The following is a 27,239-nucleotide window of genomic DNA, read 5'->3' on the forward strand; positions in this document are numbered from 1 at the left end:
GAGAGATGAGGGGCTGGTTGGGGGGACTTGGGGTGTCCCCAATTTTCAGGGATCCCTTCCAGCTTGTATCCCCCCCTCCCAGGGACAAGGTGGGGGACACAGCGTGGGGGCACCCCAGCCTTCCCCCTCCCAGTGCTGACCCCCCAAAAAAGGGGGCGCAGACCCCCCCACCTGAAACCCAGTGGGTCCCAAAGTGGGGGCACACAGTGACCCCCCTGGGGCTCAGGAGTGTCACAGCTCAGTCCCATTCCTGAGGAAAAATAGGGTCACCCCCTCTTGGTGACACCCGGGGGACCTGGATCTGCCCCCCAATTTATCTTGGGGTGATATGGGGAGATAAAATTTGGGGAGCCCCAGCCCAGGGCTGCAGGGGAAGGATGAGTGTGGCTGGGGACCCCCCAGAAGCTAGAAATGGGGAGACCCCGGAGGGGAAGGGGGCGCTGGGGACACCGTGAGGTGTTGGGGACCCTCTCAGGTGTGGGGAACCCAAGGGGTTTGGATTCTGTGGGAGGTTTGGGGCACCCAGGGTGTTGGGGATCCCCAGGGGCTCTGGGACCTCCCCCAGGTACCCCCGGGTAGGGGGGGTCCCTTGGGGTCCCTCTGGGGACCGGGGGCACCCCGGGTGTTGGGGGCACCCTTGGAGTTCCGGTCACCCCACGGGATGGGGCTGTGCTCTGATTGGCTGCAGCTGGCAGGATTCCCTGTGCTCTGATTGGCAGCGGCCAGCAGCAGCACTGCGCTCATTGGCCCTGGCCAGAAATTGATTCTCTGCACTGTGATTGGCTGCCACCAGAAAGACATCCTTGAGTTCTGATTGGTGGCAGCCCTCAGCTGCCAGGAGTCTGCCTGTTCCCATTGGCCAGGTCCAAACAAAAGAGATTCCCTGGGCTCTGATTGGCTGAGACAAAAAAAAAAGGGATTCCCTGTACCCTGATTGGTTGGGACAAAAAAACAAAGGGGGGGGGGGGGGGGTGGATTCCCTGCATTCTGATTGGCTGTTACAAAAAGCATAGAGGGGCTTATTGTGCTCTGATTGGCTGGGACCAAAATAAAAGGGATTTCCCTGCGTTCTGATTGGCCAGGGCCAAACAAAAGAGATTCCCTGGGCTTTGATTGGTTGGGGCCAAAAAAGGGGGTTCCCTGCGCTCTGATTGGCTGAGGCTGTCCCGGGGAAGGGGGGTCCCGGTGTCCCAGGATCGGTCCCGGTGTCCCCAGGGTCGGTCCCAGTGTCCCCAGGGTCAGTCCGGTGTCCCCAGGGTCGGTTCCGGTGTCCCCAGGGTCAGTCTCGGTGTCCCCAGGATCGGTTCCGGTGTCCCCAGGGTCGGTCCCGGTGTCCCAGGATCGGTCTCGGTGTCCCCAGGGTCGGTCCCAGTGTCCCCAGGGTCGGTTCCGGTGTCCCCAGGGTCAGTCCGGTGTCCCCAGGGTCGGTTCCGGTGTCCCCAGGGTCGGTCCCGGTGTCCCCAGGCTCAGTCCGGTGTCCCCGTTCCCCCCCAACCCGTTCCGGGGTCCCGGGGGTTTCCGCCCCGCCCCCGTTTCCACGGTAACGGCTTCGCGCCGCCGCCACCAGCTGTTGCCATGGCGACGCGCCGCCTTGACGCCACTTCCGTTCCGCGGCCACGGGATTTCCGGGCTTTGCGGCGTTCGCGCCTTTTCCTTCTACCCCCCCCTCCGCTAATGTGGGGTCCGCGGTGCCCCCCGACCTCTGACCTCTGACCCCGTACGTGACCCGCGGCCGGGGGGGGCGGCAGAGAACGGGGGGTCCGGGGGCTGGTGCGTTTTGGGGGGTCTGAGGGGCCCGGGGGGGCTGGTTCGGGGGGTCCTGGTGCCCCGGGGGGTGTCCTGGCGGGGTTCGTGGTGCTACGAGGTGTTTTCGGGGTCCGAGCGCTCGGGGGGGTGTTTGGGGGAGTCCTGGGGGGCTGTGCCGGGGCTCTGGGGGCCTGTCCAGGCCCTCGGTGCATTTGGGGGGGGTCCCTGGTGCCCAGGGTGTGTTTTGGGGGGGCGTTGTGTCGTTACGATTCCGGGGCGCAACTTGGGGGGTGGTCCTGTGGGTTTGGGGGCACTCCGATGAGTTTGGGGGTGTCCTGGTGTTTGGGGGAGGGGGCTCAGAGAGACGCCTGGTGTGTGTTTTGGGGGCGAGGGCGGCAGTTTGGGGGGGTCAGGGTGTCCCCGCTCAGCACCGCGCTCAGCACCATCCTTAATTCCTGCGTTTTCTCCCCAGCCCCGCTGGATCCTCCCCCCGCCATGTTCTGGGAGCAGGCGGCCCCCACGGCGCAGGCCCTGCTGGCCCCCCCGGCCGCCCCGCCCGGCACCTTCGCGCGGGTGCCGGGGTCGGCGTACGACGACCGCTCGCAGCCCTTCAGCCTGGGCGAGCGCAGCTTCGCCCGCCAGTACGCGCACGTGTACGCCGCCCGGCTGATGGGGATGCGGCCTGGCCTGGAGCGGCGGGCGCGGGAGAAGTGGGGTGAGTGGGGGAGGCGGCGGTTTGGGTGGAAAGGCCCCTCGAGATCATCGAGTCCACCCATAACCCACCCCGGCACTGCCCCATGTCCTGAGAACCTCGTGTCCGTCTGTCCAGCCCTCCAGGGATGGTGACTCCAGCACTGCCCTGGGCAGCCTGTTCCAATGCCCACAGCCCTTTGGGGAAGAAATTGTTCCCACATCCAACCTCAACCTCCCCTGGCGCAACTTGAGGCCGTTTCCTCTGCTCCTGGCGCTTGTTCCTGGGGAGCAGAGCCCGACCCCCCTGGCTCCAAGCTCCTTTCAGGCAGTTCAGAGATCAGAAGGTCTCCCCTCAGCTCCTGGTCTCCAGCTGAACCCCCAGGTCCCTCAGCCGCTCCCATCACACTTGTGCTCCAGCCCCTCACCAGCTCCGTTCCCTTCTCTCAACTCGCTCCAGCACCTCAAGGGCTTTCATGAGGTGATCCCGCCGCCCCTGGGGCCGCCATTTTGTGTTTTGAGGTGATTTTGGTGCCACCATTTTGAGCCCTGAGGTGCTTTTGGTGCCCCTGGTCCCACCATTTCAAGCCCTGAGGTGATCCCCGCAGCCTAAGGGCTGACATTTTGCGTTTTGAAATTATTTTGGTGCCCCTGGTGCCGCCATTTTGAGCCCTGAGGTGCTTTTGGTGCCGCCATTTTGAGCCCTGAGGTGATTTTGGTGCCGCCATTTTGAGCCCTGAGCTGAGGGGCCCAGAACTGCCCCCAGGATTCGAGGTTTTTCCTCCCCAGGTCCCAGCACAGGGACGGTCGCTGCCCTGGGCCTGCTGGCCACACAGTGCTGGTACCAGCCAGGATGCTGGTGGCCTCTTGGCCACCTGGGCACACGCTGGCTCATGTTCAGCCGCTGTCGGTTTGGGGAACAACCTCCCTTTTTGGGGAAGGGGCGAAACCCCCCAAGTTGCACCCGCAGGAAGCTCTTTGGTCATTTTTAGCAGGTCCCAGCCATCACTTCCTAAATTCACACACAAGGGGCCAAGCAACCCAGGGGTGATTTTGTGGGGTGTTTTCTGTGCCAGCATTTCTAAAATCACCTTTTAACATCAACTTTTTCTTTGGCTCCACATTTTTGGGCCGGGGGCTGTTTCCTCGCCCGGGGGGCTGCGATCCCGGCACTAACGAGTTTCCCCGCGGTGCTGACGAGGTTCAGCCGCTCTGCCCGGCCCCGGCGCGGCAAAAGCCAAATTTCCCCCTCTCAGCCGGCCAAGCTTTCGCCTTTGCCCATCTATGGAGCTTTTTGGGCTGGCTCCGTGTTTTTCTTTCTCTCCAGACCCCGCGGGCTGTGTGGAGCCGGGGGAAGCAAAGCCCACGCTGGGCTTTATTTGGCCGTGCGCCTCAGTTTTGCCGAGGGCAGCGGGAACCAGCGGTTTTGTAAAGCTCCACATCCCTGAGTCACAGGATGGGCCGAGATTTCTGGGGTTTGTCTCCCAGCGAGAAACATCCACAGGCAAAACTCTGGAGGGAGCAGCCGCCCTCCCCCTGAACGCAGACGGTTGGGGGGTTAAAGCCAAGAATAAGAGGCTAAAACCGGGTTGTTTTTTCGGACTCGGAATGTTTGCATTCCTGGGCTGGAGACGCTCGTGTTTGCAGCTCCGGGGTGTGTGATGGCAGCGGGTGCGGCCGCTCACGTTCCACCGGCGTGTGAGGAGCAAAGGGGGAGTTTTGAGGGGGGGAAACCAGAAAAATGTCCCCCCCGGGGCAGGAGGGACGAGCTGGCGCGGTGGGGAAGTTCTGGGAGAGGAGCCCGGCAGCTGATTTAAACCAAGGGGGAAACACAATTCCTGCGGACACGGAGAGGAAGGGATGAGGCGTCTCGTGCTCAGGGAGCTGCGTTTTAGTGCTGTCTGCAGGCGCTCCCCGGCCAAAAAGCGATGAAGTGCGGGGGCTGCGATGCCGTTCGCACCTCCCAAGGATCTTGTGGGTTCCCTTGGCCTGGATCTCCCTGTGGATCCCTGCTCTGTGCCTTTCGGGGATCTCCCGCCCCAAAGCGGGCTCTGCAGGCAGGGGTTGCCCTCCTGGAGATCCATCGGGTCCCTGCTCACGCCTGTGCCGGGATCGTCCCAAATGCCCAGCTGGCGATGGGGATCCTGGGTTCCAGGAGGGATCCTGAGTTCCAGGAGGGATCCTGCATTGCAAGGAGGGATCCTGGGTTCCAGGAGGGATCCTGGGTTCCAGGAGGGATCCTGCATTGCAAGGAGGGATCCTGGGTTCCAGGAGGGATCCTGCATTGCGGGGAGGGATCCTGGGTTCCAGGAGGGATCCTGGGTTCCAGGAGGGATCCTGCATTGCAAGGAGGGATCCTGAGTTCCAGGAGGGATCCTGGGTTCCAGGAGGGATCCTGCATTGCAAGGAGGGATCCTGGGTTCCAGGAGGGATCCTGCATTGCAGGGAGGGATCCTGGGTTCCAGGAGGGATCCTGCATTGCAGGGAGGGATCCTGAGCTCCAGGAGGGATCCCAGGTTCTGGGAGGGATTCTGGATTGCAGGGGGGATCCTGGGTTCCAGGAGGGATCCCAGGTTCTGGGAGGGATTCTGGATTGCAGGAGGGATCCTGGGTTCCAGGGGAGATCCTGGGGGAGGATCTGGCCCTGCTCAGCTCTGGGGGTGGCCATGATCTCTCTTGCCCGTCACATCCGAGCGGGATGTTGGGGTCCCCAGTTTCCTGGGGAGCAGGAGCAGCAGCCCCAGGGGTTGATCCCAGACCCTGCGCCCCCATTCCCGGGCAGAGCGGGACCCCTGGGGCTGGTGGGAGCCCTGACCCCATCCCGGGGGTGGCTGTGACCTGTGGGTCCCCCAGACCCCGGCGTGACCCAGGTCCCCCCGCCGGGGAGGAAATGCCGCAGCGGCGCCGGCTCCATCTGCACAACACATGTGGGTTCGGCTCCGCCACGGCTCCTCCGCCTCTGGCTGCCCTGGACCTTCAGGGCCTTCCAGCCGTCCTGGCCAGCCTTGGAATGAGAATCACAGAGTCACAGGACGGTTTGGGTTGAAGGGACCTCCCCAGCCCCCCCAGTGCCCCCCCTGCCATGAGCAGGGACATCTTCACCAGCTCAGGGTGCTCAGAGCCCCGTCCAGCCTGGCCTGGGATGTCTCCAGGGATGGTTCATCCACCACCTCTCTGGGAACCTGGGCCAGGCTCTCACCACCCTCAGGGCCAACAATTTATGGAGTTTCTCTTGATGCAGCCTAAGATGCCATTGGCCTTGGGGGCTGCAAGTACACGTGGCCGGGTTGTGTCCAGTCTGTCCCCCCCAGTGTCCCCAAGTCCCTCTCTGCAGGACAGCTCCATCCCCACCCTGTACTGATCCCGGGGTTTGCCCTCAACCAGGTTCCAGCCCTTGCACTTAGAATCACAGCCCCATGTGCTGAGAACCTCATGTCCGTCTGTCCAGCCCTCCAGGGATGGCGACTCCAGCACGGCCCTGGGCAGCCTGTTCCAATGCCCCACAGCCCTTTGGGGAAGAAATTGTTCCCACATCCAACCTCAACCTCCCCTGGCGCAACTTGAGGCCGTTTCCTCTGCTCCTGGCGCTTGTTCCTGGGGAGCAGAGCCCGACCCCCCTGGCTCCAAGCTCCTTTCAGGCAGTTGTAGAACATTGTTCTAGATAGAATGTCATTGATTAAGATATCAGTTAGTACTGGTCAATATTAGCTAGCAGAAGCCTGGCGCCTTGCGGGCGTCCCCGAGGCGCTGAGCCCCGTTTGTCCCGCAGGGCAGGACGTGCCGGTGCGGAAGCTCTGTGAGCTGCAGGCGGGCGAGAAGTGCTGCGTGGTGGGGACGCTCTTCAAGGCGATGCAGCTCCAGCCGTCCATCCTGCAGGAGATCAGCGAGGAGGTAACGCCGGGGACGGTCCCCTTCCCCGTTTCCTCTGCTCCTGGCGCTTTTCCTGGGGAGCAGAGCCCGACCCCCCTGGCTCCAAGCTCCTTTCAGGCAGTTCAGAGATCAGAAGGTCTCCCCTCAGCTCCTGGTCTCCAGGCTGACCAGTTTAATCCCAGTGGGGCTGGCAGAGCAAAGCTCCTTTCCTGCTGCAGGGGAGGGGATGAGGGGGTGTATGGGGCAGCTCTGCTGTCCCCGTGCTGTCCCAGGGCCCATCCGCTCCCCGCCAGCTCCTGGGGAGCACGTTGAGGAGTTTGGAGCCGGAGCACGTTGAGGAGTTTGGAGCCGGCTTGTCACGGCACAAGGGTTCAAAGCCAGTGGAGCGCTGGTCTGGCCAGTGATTGCAAACACGTGTCCCGAAGTGAAGCCAGAGCCTGGCTGAGCCGCTTCCCCCCCGGCCGGGGAGCTGTGCTGGTGTTCGCTTTGCCAGGACGCTGCGGGGAAGCGTTAAGTGAAACCAGCTCGGCTGGATGCTGAGCATCTGGTGAGAGCTGCTGGGGCCTCCAGAGCGTCCCCTTCACAGCGGCAGCGTCGAATCACGGAATCGTTTTGGTTGGAAAAGCCCCTCGAGCTCATGGAGTCCACCCATAACCCACCCCTGGCACTGCCCCATGTCCTGAGAACCTCATGTCCGTCTGTCCAGCCCTCCAGGGATGGTGACTCCAGCACTGCCCTGGGCAGCCTGTTCCAATGCCCCACAGCCCTTTGGGGAAGAAATTGTTCCCACATCCAACCTCAACCTCCCCTGGTGCAACTTGAGGCCGTTTCCTCTGCTCCTGGCGCTTGTTCCTGGGGAGCAGAGCCCCACACTCTCACCAGGAGATGACGGGTCCAGGGGAAAAGGGACCTTGGGGCAGCCCTGTGCCTGTCACATCCCACCCTGTCCCCCCCTAGCACAACCTGGAGCCTCAGCCCCCACTGCCCAAGTACATCCACCCCTCGGATGAGCTGATCCTGGAGGACGAGCTGCAGCGGATCAAGCTGGAAGGAGCCATTGAGGTGCAGCAGCTGGTGACAGGTAGGGGACAATGGTGGGAAGCACGCGGCGGGCGCTGGCCGGGGATGTCACCGCGCGCTCTGTGCCGTAGGGACCATCCTCGCCGTGTACGGCTGCGAGCAGGACGACGGCAAGTTCCTGGTGGAGGATCACTGCTTCGCCAACCTGCCGCCGCCGCTGCCCTGCAACGGCCCCAGCGCGGACCGGTGAGTCTTGTCACCGTGTCCCCGAGCCCTGGGGACCGTGTGTCCCTTGTCCCAAGGGGAATCACAGCGGGGATTCATCTCTCTGTGCAGGTTCGTGCTGCTGGTGTCGGGGCTGGGGTTGGGCAGCGGCAGCGGCGAGTCCCTGCTGGGCACCCAGCTGCTGGTGGACGTGGTGACGGGGCAGCTGGGCGCCGAGGGCGGGCAGAGCTGCGCCGCCAACATCTCCCGCGTCCTCCTGGCCGGGAACCTGCTGAGCCAGAACACCCAGAGCCGGGACACCATCAACAAGGTACCGGGGGTCGACACTGTGGCCACAGCTGGGCTTGCTGGGGTTTGGAGGGGACACAGGGACATTCCCTCAGCGTCTCCCCACCTACCCAGGCCAAGTACTTGACCAAGAAGACGCAGGCGGCGAGCGTGGAGGCCGTGAAGATGCTGGATGAGATCCTGCTGCAGCTTTGCGTGAGTGTTCAGAGCGGGACGGGCTTGGCCAGGCAGTTGGGGACGTTCTGGGAGAGAAACTGGCTCCAGCGCTGGGGAGGCAACACTGACAGCACCCGGCGAGCTTTAGATTAGAAATTGGGAACAATTTCTTCCCCAAAGGGCTGTGGGCATTGGAACAGGCTGCCCACGGCAGTGCTGGAGTCACCATCCCTGGAGGGCTGGACAGACGGACATGAGGTTCTCAGGACATGGGGCCGTGCCGGGGGTGGGTTATGGGTGGATTTGATGAGCTCGAGGGGCTTTTCCAACCAAAACAACTCTGTGCGGTGACGCCAAGCGCGGCAGAGCCGGCAGTGAGCTCCAGCCAGGGCTTTGCTCCGTGCCCCATGTAAGGCCGGGGGGTTCGGCCGCCCCGGTGACCCCCCGCTGCCCACAGACCTCTGTGCCCGTGGACGTGATGCCCGGCGAGTTCGACCCCACCAACTACACGCTGCCGCAGCAGCCGCTGCACCGCTGCATGCTGCCCCTGGCCAGCGCCTACGCCACGCTGCACCTCGTCACCAACCCCTACCAGGCCGACATCGACGGCGTCAGGTAACAAAACCTCCCGTATCACCAGCTCGGTGACAACTGCCGCCAGCGCGGGGTCGTGGGGCGATACAGGCGTCGGAATCTCTCCTTTCTTCCTCAAAAATGTAGGTTTTTGGGGACATCGGGGCAAAATATCAGCGATATATTCAAATACAGCAGCATGGACGACTACCTGGAGATCCTGGAGTGGACGCTGCGGGCGGGACACATCAGCCCCACAGCCCCTGACACCCTGGGTAAGGCGGGGGGTGTTTGCCCCAAAAAGGGGTGCAGGTGCCGGTTTCCCTTCTCATTTCTGTCCCTCCCAGGCTGTTACCCCTTTTACAAATCGGACCCTTTCATCCTCACCGCCTGCCCTCACGTCTACTTCTGCGGAAACGCTCCCCGTTTCCAGTCCAAGCTGCTCCAAGGTGGGTCCCGCAGCCCGTGTCGCCCCATAATCCTTGCTGGGGGTGTCACTGGGGGGCTCACCCTCCTGTCCTTGCAGGGGACGAGGGGCAGCGGGTGCTGCTGGTGACGGTGCCGGCGTTCAGCGCCACGCAGACCGCCTGCCTGGTCAACCTGCGCGACCTCAGCTGCCAACCCATCAGCTTCTCTGGCTTCGGGGCCGAGGACGATGACGGGGACATGGAGGTCGGGCACTGAGCAGGACTCTATAAACCTTTGTGTCGCCCCCGGGGGGGCTGGCACGGACCTGCCGGGGCACGGCAGAGATGAGATGCTCGTACCAATATAACTTGATTTATTTGTGTAATAAAAAAACTGTGTGGAGGGGAGAGGGGCTGCGCCTCCCTCCGTACGGGCCCTGCCCTGGAGAGCGGGGCCACCCCCGTGGGGACGGGGACAGGGCTGGGTCCTGCGTCCCCCTGTCCCTTGCCAGGCTCGCCCTCCCATGGGATGGGGCAGCACGTCCTCTCAGGGGGACCCTCGGCAGCCGCCAGCCCGTGGGGTGTCGGTGTGGGGGGCCCTGCAGTGCTGGGTGCAGCGTGGGTGGGGGGCTGGACCCCCCCGGCTCCGAGCGGGGCTCCGCGAGCCTTTGGAAGCAGATGCTGGAGCCTGCAGCGGGCGAAACAAAACCATCCGCGAGCGTGCGGCCGCGGCTGGCGGCACGAGCGAGGGGGCGAGCGTCCCCTAGTCCCCAAAGTTCACGGTGTAGGTCTCGGCTGTGGTGAGCGGCTGTGCCGTCCCCGTCCCCAGCTCCCAGGCCTCCGTCTCCGTCACCAGCTCGGTCACCACCTCCGTTTCGGTTTCCATCTCCCAGGTGCCAGCGGTGGGCGGCTCTTGGCTCCACGGCGCGTAGGTGGTGCTGCTGAAGGCCAAGGGCAGGGCCGTGGTGGGCGGCGGGGCCGTGGGGCCGCTGGCGGCCGTGGTGCCGTTGAGCCGCCGCAGCCGCATCTGCTGCCGCAGCCGCATGCGCTGCCGCATCCGCAGCCGCAGCCGCATCCGCTCGCGCGGCGTCATGGGGCGGCCGGGGACGACGCGGCGGATGGGCCGGTTGCCGTTCATGGCCATGATCTCCCGGATGCGCTTCCAGTTGGAGCGGGAGAGGACGAAGTTGCACTGGGTGGCCCCGATGTCGTAGAACACGCTGCAGGTCTTGACGCTGGGGTTGTAGCCCTCGGCCCGCGCCGTCACCCGGTACTCGCCGGGGTTCAGGATGCGCCAGTAGTCCCCGCCGCTGGCTGCGGGCGGGAAGGGGTGAAGGAGGCGGCACACGCTGCCCGCGCCGCGCTGCCCGCGCCCTGCCTGCCCCCTACCTGTCTGCACGTTGTGGTTGATGCCCCCCACCACGATGGTGGCGTTGGCGATGGGTTCTCCCTGCTGGTCCGTCACGAAGCCCTTGATCCCGCGATGGACCTGCCGGAGGAGAAGGGGACAAAAAGGGTCACAAGCCTGCGCCCTGCCCAAACCCTGCCCGCACCCTGCCCGCACCCAACCTGCTCCATGAAGGTGAGCAGCGACTCCTTGTTGTTCTCCCACTCCTGCTGCAGTTCGCTCTCGTGGGGGAACTTGTCGCAGCCCAGGAACACGGAGAGCTCCAGGCAGTTGGTGTGCAGGTAGCTGAAGTCATTCAGACCTGCGGGACAGACGGCCAAAGCGCCCACCCAGCTGCTCGCTCGCACCTTTGGGTGCTGGAGGGAGCACAGGATGGACAGACTGACACTGTATGGTGTTCAGACACACAGGACAAACAACCAAAGTACCCACCCAGCTGCTCGCTTGCACCTTTGGGTGCTGGAGGGAGCACAGGATGGACAGACTGACACCGTATGGTGTTCAGACACACAGGACAGACAACCAAAGCGCCCACCCAGCGGCTTGCTCGCACCTTTGGGTGCTGGAGGGAGCACAGGATGGACAGACCGACACTGCACGGTGCCGCACCCACTTACTGCCAGCCCGCGGGTGCCACTTGGCCCCCTGCACGATGCCCATGGCGTTGGTGACGTCCTGCGTGTGGCAGCCCCCGCGGAAGGTCTCGGTCATGGTGAGGTGGGCCGAGGCGTAGGAGATGGCGAGCCAGCGGAAGATGGCGTGGTCGGGCGTCTCCTGCACCTCGGGGTTGTCGTCCTCGTAGTCGTCGTGCGGCGCCACGCGCGGGGCGGCCGTGGCGCTGGGCGGCCGTGCCGTGTCGAAGGGGAAGGACACCAGCTTCTCCCCGCCCTGCAGGTTGGCTCCCAGCACGAACGGGTTCTTCTCCATCCACGCCAGGACGGCCCGCGTCTCCACCGCCACCTGCGTGGTGCCACCACGGCGGCGTGAGCCACCACAGCCCCATGGCCCGTCCCGCGCCACGTCCCGCGCCTCACCGCAGCGTCCTCGGCCAGGTAGTGCTCGGGGATGGGGATGTGGTGGTTGGGGAACTTGTGGGGCACCAGGCGCCGCTCCTCGGCCGCCCACAGCGCCGAGGCCAGGTCAGGGAAGTTCTCGAAGAGGTCGTAGCCCTCCTCTGTCCAGTGGCCCAGCGCCCAGTTGCCCAGCTCAGAGCCCTGCGGAAGCCCGGGGCAGCGGTGAGATGGGGGGCATCCCACCGCCCTGCTCCACCACCTCATCCCACCACCCTGTCACCTCATTCCTCCTCTGCTGCCCCGGCCCACTGCCCCAATGTCCCATCCCACCACCCCATCCCACCATCCCATCTCACAATCCCACCACCCCATCCCACTGTACCAATATCCCATCCCATCCCATCCTGCTGTCCCACCATCCCATCCCACAATCCCACCATCCCATCCCATTCCATCCACTATCAATCATCCCATCCTGCTGTCCCACCATCCCAGCCCACCCCATCCCATCCCACCATCCCATCTCTCCATCCCACCGTCCCATCTCACAATCCCACCACCCCATCCCACTGTCCCAATATCCCATCCCACTATCCCATCCCATCCCATCATCCCATCCCACAGGCCCACCATTCCATCCCACTGCCCAGCCACGCCATCCCACCACACCACCATTCCATCCCATGCCCCCCCATCCCATCCCACCACCCCATCCCACTGTTCCACCACCGCATCCCACCATCCCATCCGATCCCATCCCATCCCATTCCAACATCACATCCCACTGTCTCACTGTCCCACCATCCCAGCCCACCCCATCCCATCCCACCATCCTATCTCTCCATCCCATCATCCCATCCTGCTATCCCACCATCCCATCATCCCACCATCCCATCATCCCACCATCCCATCCCCCCCCACCATCACACCATCACATCATCCCACCATCCCATCATCCCACCATCCCATCCCCCCCCACCATCACACCATCACATCATCCCACCATCCCATCATCCCACCATCCCATCCCCCCCCACCATCACACCATCACATCATCCCACCCCACCATCCCATCCTGCTGTCCCACCATCCCATCCCACCATCCCATCCTGCTGTCCCACCATCCCATCCCACAATCCCACCATCCCATCCCATTCCATCCACTATCAATCATCCCATCCTGCTGTCCCACCATCCCATCCCATTCCATCCACTATCCAATCATCCCATCCTGCTGTCCCACCATCCCATCCCATTCCATCCACTATCCAATCATCCCATCCCACAATCCCACCATCCCATCCCATTCCATCCACTATCCAATCATCCCATCCTGCTGTCCCACCATCCCAGCCCACCCCATCCCATCCCACCATCCTATCTCTCCATCCCACCATCCCATCCCGCTATTCCACCATCCCATCATCCCACCATCCCATCATCCCATCACACCATCCCATCATCCCACCATCCCATCATCCCACCATCCCATCATCCCACCATCCCATCATCCCACCATCCCATCATCCCATCAATCCCACCATCACATCCCACCATCACACCATCCCATGATCCCACCATCACACCATCCCATCATCCCACCATCCCATCATCCCATCCCACCATCCCATCCTGCTGTCCCACCATCCCATCCCATCCACTATCCAATCATCCCATCCTGCTGTCTCACCATCCCATCCCATCCCATCCCACCATCCCGTCATCCCATCCCATCCCCTCCTGCTGTCCCACCACCCCACCCCATGATCCCACCGTCCCTGCCCGCACCGCCTCTCTGGCCAGCTCATATCCGTCGGGGTTGAGGGCCGGGACGAGGTGGATGCGGGTGTCGGTGACCAGGTTGCGCACGCGGGGGTTGCCGTCCCGGTACTCCCGGCACAGGAACTGCATGAGCAGCAGCAGCAGCTCCCGGCCCAGCGCCTCGTTGCCGTGCAGCCCGGCCGTGTACCGGAACTCGGGCTCTCCTGCGGGCGGGGGGTCAGGGTGCTGCCCGCACCCCCGCCTGCGCGGGGTCCCCCCGCTGTCCCCGACTCACCCGTCTCGTGCTCGCCAGGGTTGTCGGAGATCTCCATGGCGTAGAGCTTCAGCCCCCGCGAGCTCTTGCCGATGTTGTAGATGCGGGTGATGGTGGGACACTCCTCGTTCACCACCTTCATCAGCTGCAGGGACACGGCGCGGGTGGGGGCTGAGCCCATCCCCGCACATGGTCCCACCCCATGGAAGGTCCCACCCCACAGAGGATCCCACCCTATGGAAGATTCCACCCTGTGGAGGATCCCACCCCATGGAGGATTCCACCCCACAAAGGATCCCACCCTGTGGAGCATCCCACCCCATGGAGCATCCCACCCCATGGAGAAGCCCACCCCATGGAGGAGCCCACTCCATGAAGGGTCCCACCCCACACAGGATCCCACCCCACAGCAGATCCCACCCCACAGAGGATCCCACCCCACACAGGATCCCACCCCACAGCAGATCCCACCCCACAGAGGGTCCCACCCCAAGGAGGATTCCACCCCATGGAGGATCCCACCCCACTGGGGGTTCCCGTCATGTAGAGGGTCCCACCCTGTGGAGGATCCCACACTGCGAAGGATCCCACTCCACAGAGGGTCCCACCCTATGCCAGATCCCACCCCAGAGAGGGTCCCACTCCATGGAGGATTCCACCCCACAGACGATTCCACCCTACAGAAGATTCCTCCCCATGGAGGATCCCACCCCACCGTGGATTCCACCCCACCCAGGATCCCACCCCAGCAGATCCCAGTGACAGCGCTCACCTGCCTCATGTCCTTGTAGGAGTGGTGCCGAAAGTCCAGGTTGTCGCTGGACGTCACCTCGTTCTGCTGGGTGTAGTAGCTGCTGACGGCTGCAGAGGGGACAAGGGACACCACGGCGGGGGCTGCAGAGATGGCACCACCCGCTGTGACCCCCCAGCCGCTGTTTGGGGGTGTCCCTTACCAGAGAGGGGACAGCCCAGCACCTCGAGGCGCAGGCAGAGGCTCCCGTTCCACGTCCGGGGGTAGACACGGATGTACCGGGCGACCACGGGCTCGGGGAACTCGCTCAGCACCGGCGTGTCCTTGTCCACATTGCCATAAAACGTCTGCCGAGGGGGACAAGATGTAGCCGAGGTGGGGGTGACAAGGTCCCCATTGTCCCCGTGTTCCCCCCAGCCCGTTTCGGGGTCCCGCACCATCTCCTCGTAGCCGTTGCTGTACATCACCCAGTTCTGGCTGTCGTTGCTGAAGCCCACGTAGAAGCTGGTGACAAAGTCCTCACTGCGGGAGGAAAGGGGACAGGTTGGGATGGGGTGGTCCCCCCAGCCTGTGTCCCCAAATCTGTCCCCTCCCGCTCATCCCCATACTGGATCTGGGAGTCACGTCCTTGAGTGATGACGCCCGTGAACTTGGTGGCCCGGCGGGTGTCGACCTCCAGCCATTGCGCCCGGCTGCTGTCGTCCTCGGCGCACCAAGCCCCGTCGAAGAAATCGTCCTCGTTGGCACCCGCCTGGGGTGGGGACAGCGATGGGGACATTGTGGGGGGGGTCTGGTGGCACTGAGGAGGGTGGGGGACGTGGGGGTGACCGTCACCTGCATGTTGAGGCGGCCGCGCTGGGCGTGCAGCCCGTGGCGCAGCATGGAGGAGGCCAGGAGCTGGTCGTCCTCGATGCGGTGGGACTCCAGGCCGATGGGGGGACATCCTGGGGACAGTGGGGGGGCAGGGGGGGTTATGAGCATCCACCCCAGCAGGGTGCCCGCTGTCACCTGGGAATGGGGACACTGACGTGTCTTCTCCTCCGGGGGGGCCCATTCGTCCTCGTCCGGGTCCCACTTCTTCCCGCCCGTTTTTTTGGGTTTTCCTGGAAAAGGGACATTTGACGGGGGGACAAAGCACGGGGGGACACGGGGCGTGGGGACAGTGGGGGGTGGCACCCACCTTTGCGGTCCCGTCCCTTCTCCTCTGCCCAAGGATCCTCCTCCTCCTCCTCCTTGCTGCCACCGCCCTTCTTGGGCTTCCCTGTGGGGACAGCGGTTGGTGGGGACATGTCACCCACCCAGGAACATGCCGTGATGTATCACCCACCCGGGGATGCGCCAGCGACCCTGGGGACATGACACCCACCTTGGGGACATGCCACCCACCACAGGGATGTGCCATCAACACTGGAGATGTGCCACCCGGGGATGTGCCACTCATCCCAGGGACATGTCACGTCACCCACTCCAGGGACATGTCACCCACCCCAGGGACAGGCCACCCACCCAGGGATGTGCCACTGACCCTGAGGACATGCCACCCACCCTGCTGATGTGCCACCTAGCTGAAGGACATGCCACCCACATTGGGGATGTAACACTGACCTTGGGGATGTGCCACCTGCCCTGGGGACCTGCCACCATCCCAGGGATGTGCCACCCCCAACAGGGAAGTGCCACCAACCCTGGGAATGTGACACTGACCCTGGGGATGTGCCACGTGCTCTGGGGACATGCCACCCACCCTGGTGATGTGCCACTCACTCACCTTGGACACGTGCCACTGACCCCGGGGACATGCCACCCGGGGATGTGCCACTCATCCCAGGGATGTGTCACCCACCCCAGGGACATGCCACCCATCACGGGGATGTGCCACCTGCCCTGGGGACATGCCACCTGTTCTGGGGACATGCCCCATCTCACCAGGTTTGAGTTTCTCCTCGTCTGTCTCCATCTCCTCCTTCTCTGGGTGTTTCCTGGGCTTTGGGGGGGGTGGCAGCCCATACGCCACTGTGGGGACACAATGGGGGCTGGGACACCCGTCTGAGGACAAGGGAGGGCGGGTGGCACCGCTGGGAGCCCAGCTGGGCACAGGGAGGGGATCCCGGGCAGACCCCCCCAGGGATGGGGGTCCTGGGCTGCCCCAGCCCCCCCGGCTCGTCACTCACGGTCATCGTAGTCGGGTGGCTCGAAGGTGTCCTCGTAGTCCCCTTCGGTCACTGGGACAGGCAGGGGGGGTGGCTGTGGGGGTGGCACCTCTGGCTTCGCTGGGGAGGGAGAAAGGGACAGAATGGGGATGGGGGGGATGGGGGTGTCCCCGTGCCTCAGTGTCCCTATTGGGGTCCCCTGAGCCCCTATGGGGTCCTCATGTTCCTGCAGAGTCCCCTGTGTCCCCACAGGTTCAGCATGTGCCTATGGTGTCCCCATGTCCCTGTGGAGTCCCTATGGGGTCCCCCGTGCTTCTGTGGGATCCCAGTGTCCCTCTTCGGGTCCTGTGTCCCTGCAGGGTCCCCTATGTTCCCGTGAGGTCAGCATGTCCCTGTGGGGTCCCCCATGTCCCCACAGGACCCCTCTATGTCCCCATGGGATCCCTGTGTCCCCAAGAGACCCCTGTGTCCCTATGGGGTCCCCATATCCCTGGGGGGTCCCTCGTGCTTCTGTGGGATCCCAGTGTCCCTATGGGGTCCCCATTTCCCTTTAGGGTCCCCAGTGTCCCCATGGGGACAGCATGTCCCTGTCATATCCCCATGTCCCTGTGGGGTCCCAGTGTCCCTATTGGGGTCCTCTGTGTCCCCATGAGGTCAGCATGTCCCTGTGGGGTCCCCCATGTCCTCACAGGACCCCTCTATGTCCCCATAGGATCCTCATGTCCCCAAGAGATCCCCACACCCCTATGGGGTCCCCTGCAGCTCTTGTGCTGTCCCCACATCTCTGTGATGTCCCCACATCTCTGCGCTGTCCCCACGCCCAGCCCAGCTCCAGGGTGCCCCCAAATGACGCTCCCCTGGGTCCCCAAGGGGACTGTCCCCCCTCCTTGTCCCTTGTCCCCATGTCACCGCACTGACGTGTCTCCTGGGGCTGGGGCCAGACTCTCTCAGGCTTTTTCCTGCTGGGGGGTTTGCGGGGCTTCTGCTGCCGCCGGATGTACTCGACTGGGGACAGAGAGGGGGGGATGGTGACATTGGGGACACGAGGTGGAGAGGAAGGGGGGGACACCCCCTCTGTCCCCAGCTGTCCCCCCCCAGCGCCGTACAGTCGTCGTAGTCCTCCCGCTCCAGCTGCTCGTTGTAGTCCAGGGTCGGTGGCTCTGGCTCCTCGGGGACGTCTGCGGGGAGGGGACACATGGGGCAGGGACACAGGGGATGGCACCGGGGTGCAGGGAGGTGGCACCTCGGAATATGGAGGTGGCCTCAAGGTGCCAGAAGGTGACACTGGGACTCAGGGAGGTGACCCCAAGGTGCATGGAGGTGACACTGGGACTCAGGGAGGCGGCCCTGGGGCACAGGGAGGTGACACTGGGGTGCAGGGGGTGGCACTTGGGGATAGAGAGGTGGCCCCAAGATGCCAGGAGGTGACATTGGGACTCACGGAGGTGGCATTTGGGAGGAGGAAGGTGACATCGGGGTGCAGGGAGGTGACAGTGGGGAACAGGGAGGTGACAGTGGGGAACAGGGAGGTGGCTCTGGGGCACAAGGAGGTGGGTGCAGGCACAGGGAGGTGTTGGGGACAGGGAGGTGGCCGTGGGGACAGGACACTCACCAGGCTCTGGCTCGGGGCTCCACTCCTCCCGTCCCGGCTCCCAGGGCTCCTTTGGTGGCTCCTCTGGCTCCCCTGGGGACAGTGACACTGAGGGGCTGGCAGCGCCCCCTGACCCCCCCCCCCCCCCCAAAAGAAACCCTCCTCAGGGAGGAAGGCTGGGGGGACAAGGGAGGTGACCCCCGCGGGGACCCACATGGGGGACAAAGCCCAGCCAGCCGTGGGGTGGCACCGGGGACAGGGGGTGACACCGTGATGTGACAGTTCCCCCCCTAAACCCAGCTGGTGGTGACATATATCCCCCAAAACTCACCTCGGCCACCTCCATCCTCCTCCTCCTCGTAGGGCGGAGGCAGCTCCGGGAACTGGGGTGTCCCCACGTCGTCCTCACCCCGCGGGGGCTGTGGGGGGCCGGGGGGCTCCGGGGGGACGGTCGGTGGCTCCGGTGGCTTCTTACCAGACGGCTTTTTGGTGGCCTTGGGGGGCTTCTCCTTGGGCTTTTTGGAGCCTTTCGAAGGTTTTTCGGCACCTTTTGGAGCTTTTTCAGAGCCTTTCGGGCTTTTTTCGGAGCCTTTCGGCGGCTTTTCCTTGGGCTTCTTGGGGGGCTTGTCCTTGCCCCTGTCCCTGTCCCTGTCCCTGTCCCTGTCCTTGTCCCTGTCCCTGTCCTTGTCCTTTTTAGCACCTCGGGGTCTCTCTTTGGGCTTTTTGGTGGGTTTGGGACCTTTCTCCTTCTTCCCTTTCTTGGGTTTTTCGGGCTCCAGCAGCCGCTCCGGGGAGCCTGGGGGGGTTAGGGGGGATCAGCCGCCCCGCCGGCTTTGGGGGGGGTGTCCCCACCTCCCTCTGCCCCCCCCCCGGCCAGCCCCGGTGCCGCCCGCTCACCGGTGCCGGTGCCGGTTCCCAGCTCCGTGATGAAGCCCAAGTCGGTGCCATCCCCGTCGCTGTCCCCGTCGCCGTCCCCCCCCTCCCGGGGCCCGAGGAACCCGCGCAGAAACTCTTCGATCTCGGCGTCGGTGAGCGCGGGGGGGGCGGCGGCGGCCCCGGGCTCGGCCCCGGGCGGCAGCAGCGGCAGCAGCGCGGCCGCCAGCAGGAGGCAGGAGCGGGGCGGCCCCATCGCACCGGCCCCGGGCCCGGAACCGACAGCCCGGCCGGGATGGGATGGGATGGGGGGGCGGGATGGGCCGGGGGGGGGGGGAGGGATGGGCTGGGGGCGGGGGCAGGAGGTGGGGGCGGCACCGAGAGGCCGGGGGGACACGGGACCGGGAACGCACCGGGAACGCCCACGGCACCGGGGCTGCGCAGAGCGGGAGCGGGACCGGCACTGCACGGGAATGGGGCTGCACGGACCGGGGCTGAACCGGGACCGGCACCGGGGCTGCACAGAGCGGGAGCGGGACCGGCACTGCACGGGAATGGGGCTGCACGGACCGGGATTGAACCGGGAACGCTCACTGCACCGGGACCGGCACCGCAGGGACCCGCCCTGGCACTGCCTGGGATGGGGGTTCCACTGGCACTGGCACTGCAGCAGCAGCCCCGCCCGACCGGCACCGGCACCAGCGCTCACACTGCACAGGGGACACTGCACGGGGGGGACAATACAAACGGGGGACACTGCATAGGGGGACATTGCACAGGGGGACACTGCACAGGGGACACTGCACGGGGGGACAATACAAACGGGGGACACTGCACAGGGGGACATTGCACGGGGGGGACACTGCACGCTGGGGGACATTGCACAGGGGGACACTGCACAGGGGACACTGCACGGGGGGGGCAATAGAAACGGGGGACACTGCACAGGGGACACTGCACAGGGGACACTGCAAAGGGGGGACACTGCACGGGGGGGACAATAGAAACGGGGGACACTGCACAGGGGGACACTGCACGGGGGGGACAATACAAACGGGGGACACTGCACAGGGGACACTGCACGAGGGGAACAATACAAACGGGGGACACTGCACAGGGGACACTGCAAAGGGGGGACACTGCAAAGGGGGGACACTGCACAGGGGGGACACTGCACGGGGGGGACAATAGAAACGGGGGACACTGCACAGGGGACACTGCACAGGGGACACTGCAAAGGGGGGACACTGCAAAGGGGGGACACTGCACAGGGGGGACACTGCACGGGGGGGACAATACAAACGGGGGACACTGCACAGGGGGACACTGCACAGGGGACACTGCACAGGGGACACTGCACGAGGGGAACAATACAAACGGGGGACACTGCACAGGAGTACACTGCACATTGGGGGGACACTGCATAGGGGGTGTGACACTTCAGATGTGGGGACACTGCACATTAGGGGGGACACTTCATGCGGGGTTGACACTGCACATGTGACCCCCGGCCGGGGTTGGCGGCCGCTGTCCCGGGGGTGCAGTGGGGGGGTCCCGCAGGTTCCCCCGGGCCGCGCGGTGGCCACGTGGCGGCTCAGCCCCCCCCCAACCCCAGCCCGCCCCCCCGCGCCGGTCACACGCGGGTCCCGTGAGTCACATCCCAGCGATGTGCGGGGGGGCAGCGCTCCCAGTGCCGCCCGGTGCTCCCAGTGCCGCCCGGTGCTCCCAGTGCCATCCAGTGCTCCCAGTGCCATCCGGTGCTCCCAGTGCCGCCCGGTGCTCCCAGTGCTCCCAGTGCCATCCAGTGCTCCCAGTGCCGCCCAGTGCTCCCAGTGCCGCCCGGTGCTCCCAGTGCTCCCAGTGCCATCCAGTGCTCCCAGTGCCGCCCGGTGCTCCCAGTGCCATCCAGTGCTCCCAGTGCCGCCCGGTGCTCCCAGTGCCATCCAGTGCTCCCAGTGCCATCCAGTGCTCCCAGTGCCGCCCGGTGCTCCCAGTGCCATCCAGTGCTCCCAGTGCCATCCAGTGTTCCCAGTGCCATCCAGTGTTCCCAGTGCCGCCCGGTGCTGCCAGTGCCGCCCAGTGCTCCCAGTGCCGCCCGGTGCTCCCAGTGCCATCCAGTGCTCCCAGTGCCGCCCGGTGCTCCCAGTGCCGCCCAGTGCTCCCAGTGCCGCCCGGTGCTCCCAGTGCTGCCCAGTGCCGCCCAGTGCCATCCAGTGCCGCCCAGTGCTCCCAGTGCTATCCAGTGCTCCCTGTGCTCCCAGTGCCACCCAGCGCTGCCAGGGAGCCACTGCTGCAGCCCCCCCAGTACAGCTCCCGGTGCAGCCCCCCAGTACAACCCCCCTCCCAGTACAACCCCTCCCAGTACAACCCCCCCATTCCAAGTACATCCCCCAGTACAACCCCCCTCCCAGTACATCCCCCACCACTCCCAGTACAACCCCCCCACGATGCAGCCCCACCAGTACAGCCCCCAGCACACCCCCCCTCAGCCAGTGCAGCCCTTGTATAGCCCCCCCAGTACAGCCCCCCCCCAGTACAACCCCCGTTGCAGTACAGCTCCCAGTATAGCACCCCCACCCAGCACAGCCCCCCCTTCCCAGTATGTATCCCCAGACCTGGGGGGTCTGCTGGGGGTCCCAGCAATGGGTGGGACAGGAGGGTGGGATGTCCCAAAAGTGGGGGGGGTCTCAGGGCTCAGTGTCCCCACCCCCAGTGTGACAGGTCCCACTCGAGGCCACGTGCCCCCCCGGGGACCTGTCACCCCCCTGTGTCCCCCCGCCGTGTCCCCCCCCGTGTCACTCCCCATGTTCCCCCCCCCCGTCCCCACCCTTTCCTGCGCCTGAGTCACGGCCGCCGCCTTCCGGGTGCTGCGGGAGCTCCTGGGGCGTCCGTCTGTCCCGCCGTCTGTCTGCGCCAGGGCCTGTCCGGTGTCCGTCTGTCCCTCAGGGTGTGCGGCTGTCTGTCTGTGTGGGTGTCTGTCTGGGGGGTGTCTGTGGGGGCGTCTGTCTGTCCATCCGGGTGGCCTTCGGGGTGTCCGTCTGTCTGGCCAAGTCTCTATGGGGGTGTCTGTCTGTCCATCACAGCATATGTGCCTTGGGGGGTGTCTGTCTGTCTGTCCTGGGGGCTTCCCACCCACTGGGGTGTCCATCTGTCAGGGCGTCTGTCCATCCTTCAAGGTGTCCCCCTACCATCAGGATGTCTGTCTGTCCTTCTGAGTGTCCGGCTGTCCGCTGGGGTACACGCCCATGGGGGTGTCTGTCTGTCTGTCCTCCTGGATGTCCATTTATTGGGGTGTCCATCTGTCCGGGGGGTGGGGGGGGGGGAGGGGGTGTCCACCTGTCCATAGGGACATCCATCTGTGTGTCTGTCCATCCTTCTGGGTGCTCGTCTGTCCATCGGGGCATCCATCTCCCTATTGGAGTGTCCATCTGTCCTTCTGGCTGTCTTTCGGGGCACCTAAGTGTCCATTTGTCCATCCATCTGTCCTGGGCATCTGTTGGGTGTATCTATTTGTTCTTCTTGGTGTCCATCTGTCCATCGGGGTGTCTGTCTGTCCTTCTGTGTGCCTGTCCTTCCTTCTGGGTGTCTGTCCATCAGGGGTGTCCAGCTGTCTTTCTGGGTGTCTGTTGGGGCACCTATTAGTTCTTCTTGGTGTCTGTCTGTCCACCTGGGTTTCTATCCTTCCTTCTGGGTGTCTTTTGGGGCGCCTATTAGTTCTTCTTGGTGTCCGTCTGTCCTCCTGGGTGTCTATCCTTCCTTCTGGGTGTCCATCAGGGTGTCCACCTACCCTTCTGTGTGTCTTTTGGGGCACCTATTAGTTCTTCTTGGTGTCCGTCTGTCCTCCTGGGTGTCTATCCTTCCTTCTGGGTGTCTTTTGGGGCGCCTATTAGTTCTTCTTGGTGTCCGTCTGTCCTCCTGGGTGTCTATCCTTCCTTCTGGGTGTCTTTTGGGGCGCCTATTAGTTCTTCTTGGTGTCCGTCTGTCCTCCTGGGTGTCTATCCTTCCTTCTGGGTGTCCATCAGGGTGTCCACCTACCCTTCTGTGTGTCTTTTGGGGCGTCCACCTGTCCGAGTGTCCGTTTGTCTGTCGGTGCATCCATCCCCTCACGCTGTCTCTCCATCCCCAGGTCCATCTGTCCATCCACCACCCTTTCCATCACCGCCCCCTGACGCTATGTACACCGGGCTCCCCAAAAGGTACCACCCCTCTCCCCACCCCCCCTGTCCCCCCCTATCTCACAGCCCCCTCCCCCCACAGCGGGTCCCCGTTCGGTCCCAATGTCACCCGCCCGGGGCTGCACATCTGGCGGGTGGAGAAGCTTCAGCCGGTCGAGGTCCCCGAGGGGACACGGGGCGTCTTCTTCTCGGGTGACGCGTACCTGGTGCTGCACAACGGGCCGGAGGAGCGCGCCCACCTGCACCTCTGGATGGGTGAGCGAGGGGCTGCGGGGGCGCCGGGGGCGGTTTGGGGCCGGGGGCTCAGCGGTGGGTGTCCCCGCAGGCCGGGACTCCTCGCGGGACGAGCAGGGCGCCTGTGCCCTCCTGGGCACCCAGCTGAGCGTGCTGCTGGGCGAGCGCCCGGTCACGCACCGCGAGGCGCAGGGACACGAGTCCGACACCTTCATGGGGCACTTCCCGCGCGGGGTCACCTACCAGGTACGGGCGCTGGGCACCCCGGGGGAGCTCGGGGTCCCCCAGGGGGGCTCAGCGTCCCTTCCAAGCTCTCAGCATCCCCAACAGCTGCTCAGCATCCCCAATAGGTGCTCAGCATCCCTGATGGGTGCTCAGCATCCTACATGCGTGCTCAACATCCCACCAGGATCTCAGCATCCCCAGTAGGTGCTCAGCATCCCTGATGGGTGCTCAGCACCCTACATGGATGCTCAACATCCCACCAGGATCACAGCATCCCCAATAGGTGCTCAGCATCCCTGATATGTGCTCAGCATCATACATGGGTGCTCAGCATCCCACCAGGTTCTCAGCATCCCCAATAGATGCTCAGCATCCCCACTGGGTGCTCAGCATCCCGACCAGGCTCTTGGCATCTTTGACGGGTGCTCAGCATCCCACCAAGGCCTCAGCATCCTTGCTGGCTGCTCATCATCATTGCTGGGTGCTCAGCATCCCCAATGGGTGTTCAGCATCCTGACCATGCTGTCAGCATCCTGGGTGGGTGCTCAGCACCCCCACCGAGCTCTCAGCAACCTCACCACCCTGCTCATTCCCCACTGAGCATGTGGGACCACCTCAGGGCGCTGGGTGCCACTGAGTGTCCTTGCTGGGTGCTCAACACCTCTGCCACATGCTCAGCATCTCCTCTGGGTGCTCAGCACCCATGCTGGGTGCTTGTCACCTCCCCTTGGGTGCTGGGGACCCCACTGGATGCTCAACACCCTCATTGGGTGCTGGTGACCCCTCCAAACACTCAGCACCCCTGCTGGGGACCCCACTGAGCACTCAACATCTCTGCTGAGTTTTGGGGAACCCCCGTAGGTCCTCAACACCCCTATTGGGTGCTGGGGACCCCATTGGGTGCTGGGGTCCCCACTGAGCACTCAACACCCCTGTTGAGTTTTGGGGACCCTTCCCAAGCTCTCAACACCCCCATTGGGTACTGGGAACCCCTGTTGGGTGCTGGGAACTCCATTGAGCACTCAACACCCCTGTTGAGTTTTGGGCACCCTCCCCAGGCCCTCAACACCCCCATTGGGTGCTGGGGACCCCATTGGCACTCACACCCCTGTTGAGTTTTGAGGACCCCCCCTCCAGGCCCTCAGCACCCGCAGTGGGTGCTGGGGACCCCCGTTGGGTGCTGCCCCCCCCCTACTTTGGCAGGAGGGGGGGGTGGCCTCGGCGTTCAGGGCCCCCCGCCCCGGCGCCGGCCCCGTGCACAAACTCTACCAGGTGAAGGGCAAGAGGAACATCCGGGCGAGCGAGCGGGACGTGACCTGGGGCAGCTTCAACACCGGCGACTGCTTCATCCTGGACCTGGGCCAGGTGGGCGCCGGGGCCTGTCACCGCTGTCCCCTCCCCTTGGCCCCAGACCCTTCTCGTCTGGTGTGTGCATCCTTCTGGGTGTCCATCTGTCCTCTGGGGTGTCCAACAGGGTGTCCCTCTCTCTGTTGGGTCGTCTGTCCATGCGTAGGGTTTGTCTTGCTGAGTGTCCGTCTGTCTATGAGAGCATCTGTCCATCCATCTGCCTGGTTGTCTGGGTGTCTCTCTGCTGGGATGTCTGTCTGTCTGTCCTCTGTTGGGTTGTTTGTCTCCTTCCAGGTGGCTACCTGTCCACAGGACATCTGTCTGTCCATGGGGGTGTCTGTCTGTCCTTGGAGACATCTGTCTCTTGGGTTGCCCATCAGTTCGTTGGGACATCCCGCACCCATAGCGTGTTTGTTGGGGTGTCTGTCTGTCCATCTGCGTGTCCATCCATCCATTGGGGCACCCGTTTGACCATCTGGCTGTCTGTCCATCTGGGTGTCCATTTGCCCATTGGGGCTTCTCCCTGGGCCACCTTCAACCCCAGCGACTTCTCCATCCTCAACCTGAGCCAGGTGGCTCGGGGGCCACCACGGGATGGCTCTGTCCTCACTGTCCCCCTCCCTGTCCCCAGACCCTGTTTGTGTGGTGCGGGGCCCGGTCCAACGTGCTGGAGCGCGGCCGGGCGCAGGAGTTGGCCGCCGCCATCCGGGATGGCGAGCGGGGCGGCAAGGCCGGCCTGGAGATCGTGGTGGATGGTGAGGAGCCACCTGAGATGCTTCAGGTGAGCTGGACCCCCCCATGGGAGGAGAGGGGGACCCCAGTGTCCCCAGGGGGTGGCTCTGTGACACTGTTGGCCCGGCAGGTGCTGGGCCCCAAGCCCACCTTGCGGGAGGGCAGCCCCGAGGAGGACGCCGTGGCCGACCAGAAGAACGCGGGGGCAGCCGTTCTCTACAAGGCATGGCCAGGGGACACCATGGTGGCCTTGGGGTTGGGCTTGGTTGGGAGATGTTGTGGAAGCCCCAAGGGGGACATGGAGCATGGCAGGGGACAGTGTGATGGCCCTGGGGGGTACATGGGGCTGGGCATGGCCAAGGGACACTGTGGTGGCTCTGGGGACAGTGTGGTGGCCTTAGGAGAGACAGATGGGGCTGGGTATGACAAGGGGACACTGTGGTGGCCTTGGGGGGTACATGGAGCTGGGCATGGCCAGGGGACACCACGGTGGCTCTGGGGCAGGGCTGTGAGGGGACACAGGGCTGGGCATGGCCAAGCGACACCGGGGTGGCCCCGCAGTGACATCCCAGTGGCGGGCAGGTGTCGGACGCAACAGGGCGCATGGACCTGAGCCCGGTGGCCACCAGTAGCCCCTTCAGCCAGAGCCTGCTGTGCCCTGACGACTGCTTCGTGCTGGACCACAGCGCCGGCGGGAAGGTCTACGTCTGGAAAGGTGCCTGGGGAGGGGACACGGGGACACGGGGACAGGGGCCACCACCGGGTGGCACTGACGTCCCCATCTGCAGGGCGCAAGGCCAACGAGCAGGAGCGGCAGGCGGCCCTGAGGGTGGCCGAGGAGGCGATCGCCCGCATGGGCCACCCGCCACACACACAGGTGGGTGACAGCGGCCAGGGGGACCCGGGGGGGACATGGGGGGTGTCACGCTGTCCCTGTGCTTGTCCCCAGGTGGAGATCCTGCCCCAGGGCCGCGAGACGCCGCTCTTCAAGCAGTTCTTCAGCAGCTGGAAATGAGGGGGTGGCCGTGGGGACAGCGGTGGCACCGGGCTTGTGATGGCTGTGACATCCCTGCCAGTGCCTGGCTGTCCCTGTCACCGTGACACCCCTGTCCCCTCCCATCCCTGTGCCACCCCCATCCCTGTGCCACCCCATCCATGTGCCACCCCCATCCATGTGCCACCCCTGTCCCTGTGACATCCCTGTCCTTGAGCCACCCCCATCCCTGTGCCACCCATCCCTGTGACATCCCTGTCCTTGTGCCACCCCTGTCCCCGTGCCATCCCTGTCCTTGTGCCATCCCTGTCCCTGTGCCATCCCTGTCCCTGTGCCACCCCCGTCCTTGTGCCACCCCCGTCCCTGTGCCATCCCTACCCCTGTGCCATCCCTACCCCTGTGCCACCCCCGTCCCTGTGCCATCCCTACCCCTGTGACATCCCTGTCCCTGTGCCATCCCTGTCCCTGTGCCATCCCCACCCTGCACCCAGGCCCTGGCGAATAAAGTGTCAGTGCCAAGTCCTGTGTCTGCCCTCGGGACAGGAGGGGACATGGGGCAGGGCTGGGGACAAGAAGGGACACGAGCAGGACTACAGCAGCACAGGGGCCATGGCAGTGGCAGGAAGATGTCGCCAGTGTGACACCAGCCCACATGGGACCCCGTGGGGCCACCTGTGTCATAAGTGTCCCAGCAGGTGACACCCACTGCCCTGCGATGTCCCCAAGCAGCACCCAT

The 27,239-nt window shown here is 64.6% G+C and overlaps 3 protein-coding genes across 7 annotated transcripts in view; 2 read left to right on the forward strand and 1 right to left on the reverse strand.

Annotated features, from left to right (window-relative positions):
- Positions 1-9,383, forward strand: part of POLD2 (DNA polymerase delta 2, accessory subunit) — a 60,437-nt gene extending 51,054 nt beyond the window's left edge. Inside the window, exons 2-11 of one of the 2 annotated variants that reach the window (XM_082072601.1) lie at positions 2,233-2,461; positions 6,206-6,327; positions 7,264-7,387; positions 7,458-7,572; positions 7,663-7,861; positions 7,954-8,034; positions 8,453-8,610; positions 8,716-8,843; positions 8,916-9,017; positions 9,095-9,383. In XM_082072601.1, the coding sequence (XP_081928727.1) occupies positions 2,242-2,461; positions 6,206-6,327; positions 7,264-7,387; positions 7,458-7,572; positions 7,663-7,861; positions 7,954-8,034; positions 8,453-8,610; positions 8,716-8,843; positions 8,916-9,017; positions 9,095-9,252 (1,407 nt within the window). In that variant the 5' untranslated portion in view covers positions 2,233-2,241 and the 3' untranslated portion in view covers positions 9,253-9,383. Of the gene's footprint in view, positions 1-2,218; positions 2,462-6,205; positions 6,328-7,263; positions 7,388-7,457; positions 7,573-7,662; positions 7,862-7,953; positions 8,035-8,452; positions 8,611-8,715; positions 8,844-8,915; positions 9,018-9,094 lie in introns of those variants that run through there. The other variant, XM_082072600.1, reaches the window with a different exon arrangement.
- On the reverse strand, positions 9,333-19,090 carry AEBP1 (AE binding protein 1). 2 transcript variants are annotated; one of them, XM_082072599.1, is made up of 21 exons: positions 18,821-19,090; positions 18,255-18,719; positions 17,945-18,016; positions 17,439-17,510; positions 17,251-17,337; positions 16,354-16,452; positions 16,109-16,195; positions 15,363-15,443; positions 15,211-15,285; positions 15,017-15,126; positions 14,791-14,933; positions 14,620-14,704; positions 14,385-14,529; positions 14,204-14,292; positions 13,453-13,576; positions 13,185-13,381; positions 11,418-11,597; positions 11,001-11,343; positions 10,545-10,684; positions 10,365-10,464; positions 9,333-10,289 (listed from the first exon to the last, which is right to left on the reverse strand). In XM_082072599.1, the coding sequence occupies exons 1-21, from the start codon at positions 19,050-19,052 to the stop codon at positions 9,739-9,741; spliced, it is 3,477 nt and encodes a 1,158-aa protein (XP_081928725.1). In that variant the 5' UTR covers positions 19,053-19,090; the 3' UTR covers positions 9,333-9,738. The 2 variants fall into 2 exon arrangements, with proteins under 2 accessions (XP_081928725.1, XP_081928724.1); XM_082072598.1 differs by having other exon boundaries at positions 17,945-18,031.
- A 2,557-nt stretch (positions 19,091-21,647) lies between these two features.
- Positions 21,648-26,784, forward strand: CAPG (capping actin protein, gelsolin like). 3 transcript variants are annotated; one of them, XM_082072506.1, is made up of 10 exons: positions 21,648-21,743; positions 22,923-22,992; positions 23,054-23,226; positions 23,297-23,451; positions 24,634-24,795; positions 25,409-25,558; positions 25,640-25,732; positions 26,092-26,224; positions 26,298-26,386; positions 26,459-26,784. In XM_082072506.1, exons 2-10 carry the CDS (start codon positions 22,970-22,972, stop codon positions 26,522-26,524), a joined length of 1,044 nt encoding a protein of 347 aa, XP_081928632.1. In that variant the 5' UTR covers positions 21,648-21,743; positions 22,923-22,969; the 3' UTR covers positions 26,525-26,784. The 3 variants fall into 3 exon arrangements, with proteins under 3 accessions (XP_081928632.1, XP_081928634.1, XP_081928633.1); XM_082072507.1 differs by lacking the exon at positions 21,648-21,743 and adding an exon at positions 21,746-21,763; XM_082072508.1 differs by lacking the exon at positions 25,640-25,732.
- Positions 26,785-27,239: the final 455 nt, after the last annotated feature.

This window comes from Streptopelia decaocto (genome assembly GCF_964273445.1).
Source record: "Streptopelia decaocto genome assembly, chromosome: 25".
Lineage (NCBI taxonomy): Eukaryota > Metazoa > Chordata > Aves > Columbiformes > Columbidae > Streptopelia > Streptopelia decaocto.

What these genes read in the sequence shown, in the direction of transcription:
- AEBP1 (XM_082072598.1), bottom strand. Translation starts at nt 19,052, where the DNA reads ATGGGGCCGCCCCGCTCCTGCCTCCTGCTGGCGGCCGCGCTGCTGCCG. An exon ending in CCCCCCGGAGGAGAAGACAC is followed by an intron (nt 15,127 to 15,210) that starts GTCAGTGTCCCC and finishes CACTGTCCCCAG; the next exon opens with GATGTCCCCCCATCGGCCTG. An exon ending in CCCTGGCGAGCACGAGACGG is followed by an intron (nt 13,382 to 13,452) that starts GTGAGTCGGGGA and finishes CCCCGCCCGCAG; the next exon opens with GAGAGCCCGAGTTCCGGTAC.
- CAPG (XM_082072506.1), top strand. Translation starts at nt 22,970, where the DNA reads ATGTACACCGGGCTCCCCAAAAG. An exon ending in TACACCGGGCTCCCCAAAAG is followed by an intron (nt 22,993 to 23,053) that starts GTACCACCCCTC and finishes CTCCCCCCACAG; the next exon opens with CGGGTCCCCGTTCGGTCCCA. An exon ending in GAAGGTCTACGTCTGGAAAG is followed by an intron (nt 26,225 to 26,297) that starts GTGCCTGGGGAG and finishes CCCCATCTGCAG; the next exon opens with GGCGCAAGGCCAACGAGCAG.